Source organism: Engraulis encrasicolus, chromosome 2 (assembly GCF_034702125.1).
Source record: "Engraulis encrasicolus isolate BLACKSEA-1 chromosome 2, IST_EnEncr_1.0, whole genome shotgun sequence".
NCBI lineage: Eukaryota > Metazoa > Chordata > Actinopteri > Clupeiformes > Engraulidae > Engraulis > Engraulis encrasicolus.
Window position 1 is genome coordinate 22608223 of NC_085858.1, and position 12500 is coordinate 22620722.

Below are 12500 nucleotides of genomic sequence, written 5' to 3' on the forward strand. Positions count from 1 at the left end.
TTGCATAATATTCGCTGAAGTCCAACTGCAAACTGTCACACAAGTCGCTCACAACGCTAGTCACCCGAATCGCTTTCATCTCTTCTGTTGCCAGCGACTCAATACAAAGTCAATCGTCAATACGTCCGTCGCAGAAATCAGTCAAGTTGCGCCTGGTCTATTCGTGCCATCAGGCTCATTGGCATGACGGTCAGAACACAACCACAACTCCAGGGCCGGATTAATGCAAAGGCTAGATATGTCTGCAGCCGGGGGGGGCCCACAGCATCTTGTAGCCTAGGGGCCCCAGGCCATCTTAATCTGGCCCTGGCCACTCCATCACAGGGGGTGAGATAACAGGAAGTGCACTCGGCTGGACCTCAGATGGAGATTTCATTTGCAGTGAGCAGATCATGAGCAGATCCTCAGAAGCTTCCAGAAGCACAAAGAGGAGCCTGTGCACGTGTGTGTGTGTGTGTGTGTGTGTGTGTGTGTGTGTGTGTGTGTGTGTGTGTGTGTGTGTGTGTGTGTGTGTGTGTGTGTGTGTGAGAGAGAGAGAGAGAGAGACTGTAGAGGCAAAAGACCAGACCAGACCGCAGGATGCCGGCCGGCCGCTGGACACCCCTCTCTCCACCCACGTCACATTTGATACTCAGTCCAAAAAAAAGAGAGAAGCTATGTAGCTGTTTTCGATCCTCTGTTCTTCTTGTACCTCTCTATAACCTTTTATCTGTGTCCTCTCTTTCTCTTTCTCTTTCATTCCATCACTCTTTTGCCGTCTTAACCTCCCCCACCCACGCCAAATTCGATCCTCAGTAAAAAGCTATCCATCCAGTCTTCCCCCCTCTTCCTGTGTCTTTTTTCACTCTATCTCTTTCTCTGTCTTGCATCTCTCTTTCACTTTTGGACTTCCAGAGATACTTGGAGAATGTTGGAATTCATGCAGCAGGCCCTCCACAACACCCACACACCTATCCCCCTTTCTCTTCTTCTACTCTCTTTTCTTCTCTGCTCTGTCTCTTTCTGTCTTTTCTTTCTCTCTTTACCTGTTTCCAGATGTGGTGTCTGCTCGCTTGGAGCCAATATAAACAGGTCTTGTCAGAGAGGCAAGAGGTCTGTTTGTGTCTCCCCCTCACATCCACCCATCTCTCTCTCTCTCTCTCTCTCTCTCTCTCTCTCTCTCTCTCTCTCTCTCTCTCTCTCTCTCTCTCTCTATCAGACGGTCAGGAATGAGACCCTGCGCTCATTTCCGGAGTGACTCACGCACGGGAGAGGCGAGGGGTGAAGTGAGGAGTGTCCATGTGTCTGCCTGTGTGCCTGCCTGTGTGTCCATGTCTGTGTCCTTCGTGGAGGCCTCTTTCCGTGAGGTTCAAGAGGGAGAGGGGGACCTTGTTAGCGTGCTGGCCTTGAGATCTTCAAAGGCCCAGAACAGACTGTGTGTGCATTTGTGTGTGCATGCGTGTGTATGTGCGTGAGAGAGAGAGAGAGAGAGAGAGAGAGAGAGAGAAGACATAGGGAGAGAGAGCGAGAGAGAGTGTATGTCTGTGTGTGTGTGTGTGTGTGTGTGTGTGTGTGTGTGTGTGTGTGTGTGTGTGTGTATGTCTGTGTGTTTGTGTATGTGTGTGTGTGTGTGTGTGTGTGTGTGTGTGTGTGTGTGTGTGTGTGTGTGTGTGTGTGTGTGTGTGTGTGTGTGTGTGTGTGTGTGTGTGTGTGTGTGTGTGCACGCGCGTGTGTCTCAGGCAGATTTTGTTGTGTCTCGTTCTTGTTCTCAGGTCCTCTGGGTCCTCGTTGCCTTGTCAACAGTGTGTCACTACTTGGCCCACTGGGTCAGTACTGTTCTGTGTTTTTACGTTCGCTTCATCCCTTTGTCCTCGTAAGCTCACCATAACCCTGTTTTCTGCAAAATATGATATATTATATGACCACTCAAAACAGGATGAAATTCAATCCTCCTGACAGCTATGTCACAACAACAACAACAACAGTCTGAAATTTGTTTTTCTCCGGATGCATTAAAGAAAAAAAGACTTTTGTGCCACTTAAACATCACAATGTCATTACCTCCTAATGACACATCTGAAGCCACTGGTTCCTTCTAAGCTGCAGCCTTCTCTTTGAAGACGGAAGGTCAGGGAGGACTGCACGATAAGTTAACAGGGCCACTGACAGCTTTGGCCGGGCCTGGGGTAAAGTCATCTGAAAGGCCCCACCCTCACTCAATACATGCGATGCAATGGATACCCAACTCTGGGCCCCCTTTCAACCAGGAGAGAAGACCATAGAGCGCTCGCTATTCTTTCCTTTAGCCATTCCAGGCCCCCACTCTTCCTGGGCCTGGCACAACTGGTCCCTTTGTCCGCTGTCTTTTGACTTCCCTGATAAGAAAGTGGAAGTGGAGCCAGTAATGTGCTAATCAATGAGATAAAGAACAACGCGGCCCTTTGCCAAAAAGCCAGCTAATCTAATTTGTCCCAAAGAGCATGACAGTCAATGGGTCAGAAATAGAACAATTAGCCTGTTTTCTCTCTCCCTTTTTCATCGCTAATAGCACGAGGAAGGAAGCTTTGGATTTGGGCCCCAGACACGGAGGAGCTGAAATGGCTTTTGCCATGAATGCCCTCTTTGTGTCTGTGTGTGTGTGTGTGTGTGTGCCCCAAACGCAAGCAGGTTTTTTAACGACGGTGAAAGGAGGGGTATTAAGTGTTATGCTTCTGGAGTTTGCAAGTACTCTTGGTGTGTTTGGAAAAGCTTTTTCCCCCCTCTCTTTGCCCACTCACCACTGCAGCCAGGAAGGTGTATGTGCAGTGGGCGTGCTCTCACTCACATCAAAGAGCAGAGGTCAACAATCACAGTCTGAAATCTCCATTAGTCTGCTGAAGTTTCCATCTGGGGACATTTGGAGTGGTTCGTTCATGTTCAAAATATTAGTTCCAAACAAAAGGTGCCGTATGTATTACGGTTCTGTGGGCCTTGTCAAGGCGAGATGTCTTCTCCAGACTACTAATGGTATACACAGCTCCTCTCTCCCTCAGGAGACTGATCAGGATGTGTGTTTTTGATAGTAAAGCTACTACTTTTTTCATTCTGTTGAGAAGGTGGACATTCAAGGTACATTTATTTGAAATTGTTTATTGACTTTTACAGAGACCCAGCTTAGTGGATAAAAAGAGATTTGCGCACTCGTCATATGGTGCACATCATCGCACTGTATGGCTTCTGCAGTAGAGCTCTATAAACTTAAGAAAGATGTCTACCCAGGAAAAGGACTTCATCTTTTACACACGGACTTGAACTTCGACTTTGCATACTTTGGTCACCTCTGTGTGTGTGTGTGTGTGTGTGTGTGAGCTTACGGATAAGTGCTAAACCAGCAATAGCTTTCATTGCGGGTGTGAAACGGTCCTAAGGCCTACGGTAAAATCGGATTTTCTGCTTAACAACAGTTCCGATTTTGGGATTAGCGAAAAGAGAATGTACAGCCGTGATGGCGTAATAACTTATGAAACTCTCCCGTCGTGAGGTGAGTTGAGGCTCTCTTATTTCCCTTCAGGCGTGGATGTGGGGGTGGTGGACAGCAGTCAATTTCCGGATAGCAGCTGCCGCCGCAGCAGCCACTGCCTGCCTACCTGTTAAACAAGTACATCAAAACAGAAGTGCCTTCCGGGCTTATCTACTGTGACACCTGGAGGAGATACAGACAACACAGCAGACTGCAAACTTGAAGGTTGTGTGGGTGATTCATTTTAGCACAACTTTGTGATGCGTCTCAAAATCGTACGTACATACAGATAACTGCAGATTTGTTGCACCGGCTTCTCCCATGGCAAACAACAGTAGCCAGAGCATCTGTAATGGCTATAGATTTGTAAAGGTCAAGTTCCACGCTCTATTCCTTTGTGCCCCAGTGAAACTGCTTGTTGGCCAAGTTTCCCATGCACATACCTTCCTTGTTTGTGATTGCTACTGCATGCATACCCAGCTGAGAAGGAAGGGAGAGGTTTAGGCCTTCAAGAACTCACTCTTGCTGGATCTTCCGTCATCTGCCTTTCCTATTCTCTCAGTTCCATGTTCAAAGAGCCCATTTTATATCTGTACTGCACGTGCGAGGGCTTAGAGAGAGAAACTGCTGAAAGACCTATCAGAAAGTGATAATGCACAATGTCTGTGAGAGACCAGAAGCTGTAAACTATTCTCGCTCGTCTTTTTTGTTCTCTTACACTTACACTTTACACTCTTACGCAGCTATAGCCACATGTCCTCAACACCTCCTAAAAGCAATTTAAAAGCCCAGACTGAAACTGCACTGTGTTTCACAGCACAGTTCTACTGTAACATTCACAGGGAAGGCGAGGCGAGATTGAAAAAGCGGGGCCTGCATTTCCCTTCCAGCTAGGAAAATAATGAGGCAGCCTTTTCGCCGGCTCATGCAATAGGATTCATTGCACGTGTTTGTGTGCACAGCCATTTCTCTCATTCGGAGCGGGCTGAATTGAATATTGGAAGCTCAAGCTCAAAGTGCTAAAGGGCAGCTGCTGAGCGGAGATGTTGGAGGTGATGGCAGTAGACAGGGGTGGCGCTATGGGCAGTGGGTCATTTGCCCCTGGGCCCAGGGAGTGGAGGTGCAAAAAGCACACCAGAAAAGGAGCTGCTGGCAACCAGTAAAAGACTTGAAGGAAGAGAGAAGTGCCGTACACTCCCGAGTTGCAGAAATGATCTTTTAATGTGACCGCGTTTTGGCCTGCCAGTCTTCCTCAGGTCACGTGACCCTCTTGTGACCATGGCAGGCCGTATGGGGGGCCCTATCAGTGTTTTACCCTTGGGCCCTGTGTGCACTTGTTCCGCCACTGGCAGTGGAGCAGAGGCAGACTGAGACTGAGAGGGGCTGGTAGAACCTGCCTGGTTGGTTTTCTCGTTTGGAATGCACGTTATTTCCATACTCGCTCGACCGTGGGCTGGTTGGCTGTCTGGTTGCCTGGCTGGCTGGGCTGAGAGATATCGTGAATGTGACAAAAAAGAGAGAAACCAATTGCAGGTCAAAGCAGCACAGCAGAGCTACTAGCTACTAGTGGCTGGGTATAGCTCCCACACACGCACAATCACAATCACACACAGCCAGACACCTCCGTGGAAGGTGGACAGGTCAGGGGACCACACACACAGATGTGGCCAGAAAATGTCGTTGACATGTCTGCCATGCGAGCCGGAGAGAGAAGGCCTTGGGGATGGACCCCAGGAGGTATGTAGCAGGATGTAGCAGAGAGCTGTCCGTTTGTGTGTGCGTGTGTGTGTGTGTGTGTGTGTACATGTGCGTGTGTGTGTCTGTGTGTGTGGGTGTCTGGGTCTATGACTGTGTGTGTGTGTATGTGTGTGTGTGTGTGTGTGTGTGTGTGTGTGTGTGTGTGTGTGTGTGTGTGTGCGCGCCCGCCCGCCTGTATGTTTGTGTATGTGTATGGGGGGTCATATATGTGTGTTTGGGTGAGTGTCTGCGACTGTGTGTGTGTGTGTTTATGCACAGCAAGCCCCTTTTATGAGTAGTGCAGTTAAAGCGGATGGTGTGACTCAGGCGGCCTGTATAGTGTGAAAGGTGGCTAAGGTCAGTGGCATCGCCGGAGGTAGAGAACCAGACTCAGAGTTGTGTGTGTGTGTGTCTAAGTCTATGACCGTGTGTGTGTGTGTGTGTGTGTGTGTGTGTGTGTGTGTGTGTGTGTGTGTGTGTGTGTGTGTGTGTGTGTGTGTGTGTTTCGCATGCTTGCCAGTGTTGCCATGCAGGACAAGGAGCTATTCCAGCTGCTGCAAATCCGGTGTTTTGTCCATATGAGCTACTCATCGAGATATTACAAGATATTACAACGCACTACATTACATTGGCATTAGGTGCCTTACTCAAGTTCACCTCAGCCATAGAGCTTGAAAGTCCCGCCCCTTAGTTCCGCATTTCACGGGACCTAAGCTGACCATCTAACAACATGGTAGCGAGTAAATATCTTCTGATCTCAGTCATTATATGTGCTGGGCTACAAATATGCTGTTTAAGAGGCTAGATAAAGATTATTCATGCAGAAGTATCAATGTTTTGTTCCGAGGCCGTCTGCATGAAAAATGTGAAGAAACACAGCTTTCTAAAAAGTTTGGGGGTTCGTACGAAAAATTCCAACAAAAATATCAGAATCAACATATATGGAGCTTGTGGCACAACTCGAAGGGGATCGAAATATCATTTTAATACTGCCATTGGATTACATGCTACGATTTTCGGCTAAAAACGCCGTTGAGGTCCCATGAAATCGGGGGAAGTGACGTCACTTTCAAGCTCTATGGAGTGAGATAGGAAGTGGAAGCATGGGATTCAAACCAGCAACCCTCTGATCTAAAGCTATTGGCCCTGACCACTTGACTACAGCTGCCCCTGTGAATGACAGACTCTAGGGTTGGGGGTTGGATTTAGGCTACGTTAACATGCTATTGGTAGCTCATCTTGACGAATCTGCCCATCTCGACAGAACACATTACACACATCCTCCCTTATTGTCGAGAGTGCAACTTTCTCTCCGAACCAGGAAGCCGAAGCGACGCCGCATTTCCCCTCCCTGCCGTGTGTGTGAGTGTGTGTGTGTGTGTGACTTACTCTACAGTCACTCGAAACCTTGGAGGACCACCATCACAACACTTCAACTGAAGTGCATTGATTTATCCATGCGGGATAAGAGCTGACTACAGCTGAGGATGTGACCAGTTCCATGGATATACTGGGTGAAAGGGTGGAAGGCAAAGAACACTGTCAGTCATTTGAGTCCTTGAAAACCCCTTGAAGACGCAAAAAACAATTTAACGCCGAGACGCATTGATTCTCTTCTGAAAGTGACACGAGTGCGGAATTAGGCGGAAGGCAACCACAAGCCAGCTCTTGTTCGGCTGCGTGTCCTGACGGGACAACCAAGGTCCGCTGACAGCTTTGATCGGGCCCAGGACAAAAGTCATCTAAAAAGCCCCCCCACCCAATACATACAATGTAATGAGGACCCAATTCCGGGCCCCCTCTTTCCCTGGGCCCAGGCCACCTGACGCCCCTTTGTCCCCCATGTCGGCTTCCGTGGGTACAAGGAGGACCTGCCCCTCTGTCCCCTGTCCCCTGTCTCCGTCCGTGACTTGAATCAGCAGTCTGCCAATATGAGTCTGTGTTATTTATGGTTTCTGTCACTGTGGCTTGACATCTTGTCTGTGGCCGGAATGACAGAATGAGGTATCCCTCCACGACGGGGGTGGCTATGCTGTGATCCGCATCCTAAAGCAGCCCGTGGAGGGTGTGTGTAGTGTGTGTTTATGTATAGTGTGTGTGTGCGTGCAAGGTGTGTGTGTGTGAGTGTGCGTGCAAGGTGTGTGTGTGTGTGTGAGTGTGCGTGCAACGTGTGTGTGTCTGTGCGTGGGCACGAGGTGTGTGTGTGTGTGTGTGTGTGTGTACGTGCGCGCGCGAGGTGTGTGTGTGTGTACACACGCAAGGTGTGTGTGTGTGTGTGTGTGTTTGTGTGCGCGAGATGTGTGTGTGTGCGTGTGTGCGTGCGTGCGCGCGAGGTGTGTGTGTGTGTGTGTGTGTGCATGTGTTTGGGGGGCGGCTGTTATTGTTGTTTCTTTATGCAAGTGCCCCGCACCACCACCACCATCACCATCACCTCCAATTCCTCTTCTTTCACTTTCAACCCCTTCCCACCACTCCCCCTGCCCCACCCCGGCCCCTAACCAGCCCTGCAGTCACAAGATGTGCCTAAGCCCTGGATGCGTCCAGCTGAGCGATTTCCAGCGTTTCGGAAATTCCTTCTGCGGTCTATCAGATCGGCGGCACCCCGAGGAGCGCTCAGCGTGCTGTCGTCTGTATCAGCCTCGCTTTGGCATGATAATGCATGAGTCTGTCACACGAGGGGCTTAAGGGAGCGACTCTGGCGGTATGTGGGCCAACAGCTCATGATCTGAGAGAGAGGGGGAGAGAGAGAGAGAGAGAGAGAGAGAGGGAGAGAGAGAGAGAGAGAGAGAGAAAGAGAGGAAGAGAGAGAGAGAGTTCTCCAGGTCTCCTAATGATGACAGACCGAGCTTCCTTTACAGTGGCACCTCTTAATGTTGTATCGATTTGCAGTGCGTGTGCGTGTGCCTGTGCCTGTGCCTGTGCCTGTGCCTGTGCCTGTGCCTGTGTGTGTGTGTGTGTGTGTGTGTGTGAGGGGGTGAGGGGGTGAGCAGGGGTGAAACCTTACAGCCTCATTGTCAGCATTTCAACATCCTGCTCTCAATCCTACAAAGAAATCCTTGGTGTACTACAAAGGTGGTGAGGTGGTGATCTAACACTGTGCGATCTGGTTCTTGATTGTGATTGACTGACAGCCATTGGAAATCGGCTTCCTCAACCGAACGACGGGCGGCAAATTAATTGTTATTACAGCACTTTTAAAGAAAGTTTGTCAGCGATTAAGCGCAACAGTGTTAGATAAGCAATAAGCCACTTGAGTCCATGGGTTTGTGTTCGAATTTATAACGGCTAACGGGAATTTAACGGCACTCCGCTTCGCGTTGTGCCTCACACCCCTTACCCGTTATAATTCGAACCCAAACCCACGGCCTCTTGTGGCTTATTGCTTAAATACTTTGTACACCCTGGGTTATCTAATTTAGAGGTAGTCAAGGTTACAAGGGTGTGTGTTTGTCATGTTTGTGGAGGTACTTAGGACTAGGACAGGTGGTCGGTCATAAACCTGACAGAGGAAGAGCCTGGTGGCCTTGGTTGTATTACAACAGTGAAGCCTTGAGACCATCTACTTAGTAGTGACAGGTTTTGTAAGAGAGTATTCTGCAAACAGGTTTACAACTATCAACTGGTTTTCGTGGCCTCTAACTGCAGATGGGCCTGTCGACGGGCCTATTCACTCTCCTACACTCAACTCAACACTCAACTACATCATAAAAACATTGCCATGACAAGAATTCTTAGGTAACCGATTAAGACTGGGTCCTTCACATTTTGGTGACAATAAGGTTATAACAAAGGCTCTGTTTTTATCTCTGGTTTTATCACTTAACTATTTTTACAGCTCGCTCCCTAGTTCTGCTAATGCAGTAATTTATGCCCTGTGTCAGTATGAGTAGGCTACTAGTAGTCACATGTCGTGCCTCCACACTGTATGCAAATGGTCATGTACATCATTGCCATATATGCAAAGACTAGATGTGTTGTGTTTGACTTAGGGGAGTCAGCAGCAGTGATGCTTTGCGTAGTGCAGAATGTTGAGGCGTTAGTGGACAGGTCTCTATGCACTTTTTGTGAGTCCTTCATTCAAGTGTGAAGAGATCCCATACACTCTCCATTTCACCAACTCAGAAGGTCGGATGACTGAAACGTATTTAAGTTTAGAGATGTATGATGAAATCCAAGGCACTCTTCGTCTTCATTAAAAAGCTTTTAATTAAATGTAGCTAGTTCATATTTGAACATTAAAATTTGCCGGGCTGCAGAGCCTGCAAAGCCCCGGTGCAGCAGCATCCCACAGCTCCCAACATTGTCAAAATGGCTTCAGCCAATATGATCTAGCTACATTTAATTAAAAGCTTTTTAATGAAGACGAAGAGTGCCTTGGATTTCATCATACATCTCTAAGTTACGTCTAACCGAAGAGCACCTTCGCACTACAAAACAGAACGCCGAAGCCCTCTAACCTACGCCTTTGTTTAATACGTATTTAAGTTTGTTGGTGTAATAGACAGCGTGTGGGATTTCTTTACACTTGAATGACAACCCAGCTGGGATAATGTCCTACGCACTTGTCCAACTACAAAGGTGTACAAATGCGCAAGTTTAAAAGTCTATATATTTTGGGTTTTTTTTCCAACTTTATTTAGACAGGACAGTGAAGAATGGGACAGGAGAATGAGTGGGAGAGAGAGACGGGGGAGGATCGGGAATGACCCAGGTCAGGAATCAGACCTGGGTCACCCATATCGCAGTCCAGTGCCCAGCCGACTAAGCCACAGCTAGGCCCAAATGCATAATTTTGAACATTGAGTCTTTCATGTCTTTACACCTGCTGTTAAGAGTTGTCTATGAACCATCGTGTGTGCTTTATAAATGTGTAATCTCCAGCCAGTGCATTTCAGTGTCCACATGGCAACAGAAGTGTGCTGTATACACACACCCAGGCTCATATAAGCATGCACATTAACACACACACACACACACACGCACGCACGCACGCACGCACACACAGACACACACACACACACACACACACACACACACACACACACACACACACACACACACACACACACACACACAAAAATCACCATTCACCAAGTCCTTGGTCCTTCTCTTTTACTCTGTCTTCTCCTGAGTCCACTCAAAGTCATGTTTAATTCATTAAGTTCTTGAGATACCCCCCCCCCAAGCCATTTATTTCAATGATATCAAATTACTCCCCATTTGGACGAGCCTAGCCTGCTTGCAAACACAGAGTGGGGAATTGTCATCACGCTCTAGCCTTCCACAATTGGAGACATTATATCCTTCCTCATCAACGTCCTTTTCTCAATTCCATTTGAATTCACTGAAAGACAGTCTGTGTGTGTTTGTGTGTGTGTGTGTGTGTGTGTGTGTGTGTGTGTGTGTGTGTGTGTGTGTGTGTGTGTGTGTGTGTGTGTGTGTGTGTATGTGTGTGTGTGTGTGTGTGTGTGTGTGTGTGTGTGTGTGTGTGTACATGTGTGCGTGCGTGCGTGTGTGTGAGAGAGGGAGAGAGAGAGAGAGAGAGAGTGTCAGACAGAGAGTGGGCAGGGAGGCAGGCAGGCAGGCAGGCACTCTGCTTTGCGCATTAGGCGTAGGATGCCTGCGGGGGTAGCACTTGACAATTGTAGCTTTATACTCTCTCTGCTGAGCTGGGAAAGACTCGCCAAGCGTTTTTTTTAGCATCCCCAGGCCGATCACATCACTCCTCATTTATTCAGCTATTCATCCATCTTATTGTTCAACATCAATGGCCAGACATTTTTTCCCAACCAGATATTTTGTGTCAACATTGCGTCTCTGTTTGTTCAGGCTTACTAAAGTCTCAACTTTCAAGCGTAAAAATAGTGTTTACCAAGTCAATTCCTCCCCTCAAGCAAGACAGTTATCCTGGAGGATGCTGAGGAAATGAGGGGAGGAGCCAGTGGCGTGCACAGACATTTTTGGGGGCAGGTGCTCAAGGGGGGGCGGGGGGCAAACTGCCTTACTTAAATGCTATTTGCATTTGTACCGTAGATCAGTGTTTCTCAACCTTTTTTTAGGCGAGGCACCCTTTCAACTACTGAACATTTTCAAGGCTCCCCTAAGCAACAAGCTGTAACATGGCATCGTATCGGATACCACAAAAGCTTAGAAAAGTAACACATTTGGAGACGTCACACAACCTACGTTCGAAGTTGCAGCTTACTGGGGTGACCTAAATTTACTTTATTGTGTGTAAATGGCAGATGAAAGACTCCACTGAGCACTGACTAAGCAACACTTTATTAATTTAGACAAATGTGTGTTAAATTACACAATTTACTTATCAGCCACGTTTCCGCGGCACCCTGGTTGAGAAACACTGCCGTAGATGACCATGTCAACATGGACCACAGTACATTGTGACAAAAAAAGGAACTTTCAAATGGGGACATTTTGTGCAGTGGTGGACAAAGTAAAAGTTAAAGTAAAAAAAGAAACACAGTTTCTTCCCAACACAGGTAACTTATCTGAGTAAAAAGTAGACCAATGTACTTGTCTTGCGATAAGCTGATTCTACACAGGTTGGGTTCAGTTTGTGGTGGGTCCTTGTTAGGTTTTTATTGTTTTTCAGTAATAACAAAGTCTATCTCAATAGGTAGGTAAAATGGAGTAAACGCTGTAACAGCTATGTAATATCATGTGCTACTGTTGTAATTACACCACGAAAGTACTTTTACTTTTACTTTGTCCATCACTGATTTTGTGTCCAGTAGGGCAAAGTGGCAAGTGCTTTAGCACCGCCTCATCTGGTGATGTAGTCTACGTAGAACGCAGGTATACGCAGTATACCCACTTCTAAATTTCAGGGATTTCAGTATACCCACTTAAAATTGATTGATCCATTGTTTTGGAATAGCACAAATATATACAGTATACCCACTTCAAAAAAATCTCAAATATACAGTATACCCACCATACGAAAGTTGACTACACCACTGGCCTCATCTCTGTCTGAGCACGCCTATGGATGGGTTTGTGGGGGTAAATGTTGCATTGTAAAATGGCGTAGTGTGGGGATTAACTCCGGATTCTTGCCTCTCAAACTCTGGAAGCTGGTAGCTTACAGTATTATCAGGCACAGGATATCACACAAATCACCCAGCCTCACTATGTATTGTATGCCTATATTTGACCATCCCTCCAGGAATTCACAGGGTTTTTTTGTGCTTGTTCGCATTGAATAGCTACAGTATCTATGGTACTGTAATGCATTAGATGGTCTATTCCACTTAATACAGCCTTG

General features: G+C 47.4%; 1 protein-coding gene across 4 annotated transcripts in view; it reads left to right on the forward strand.

Moving 5' to 3' along the window:
• LOC134435129 (cytohesin-3) overlaps positions 1-12500 on the forward strand; it is a 67243-nt gene that overhangs the window by 18552 nt on the left and 36191 nt on the right. The window contains exon 1 of one of the 4 annotated variants that reach the window (XM_063183971.1): positions 1718-5215. The exons of the other annotated variants lie outside the window; for them this stretch is intronic. Coding sequence (XP_063040041.1) covers positions 5140-5215 — 76 coding nt within the window. The 5' untranslated portion in view covers positions 1718-5139. Of the gene's footprint in view, positions 1-1717; positions 5216-12500 lie in introns of those variants that run through there. 4 annotated transcript variants of the gene reach the window in all.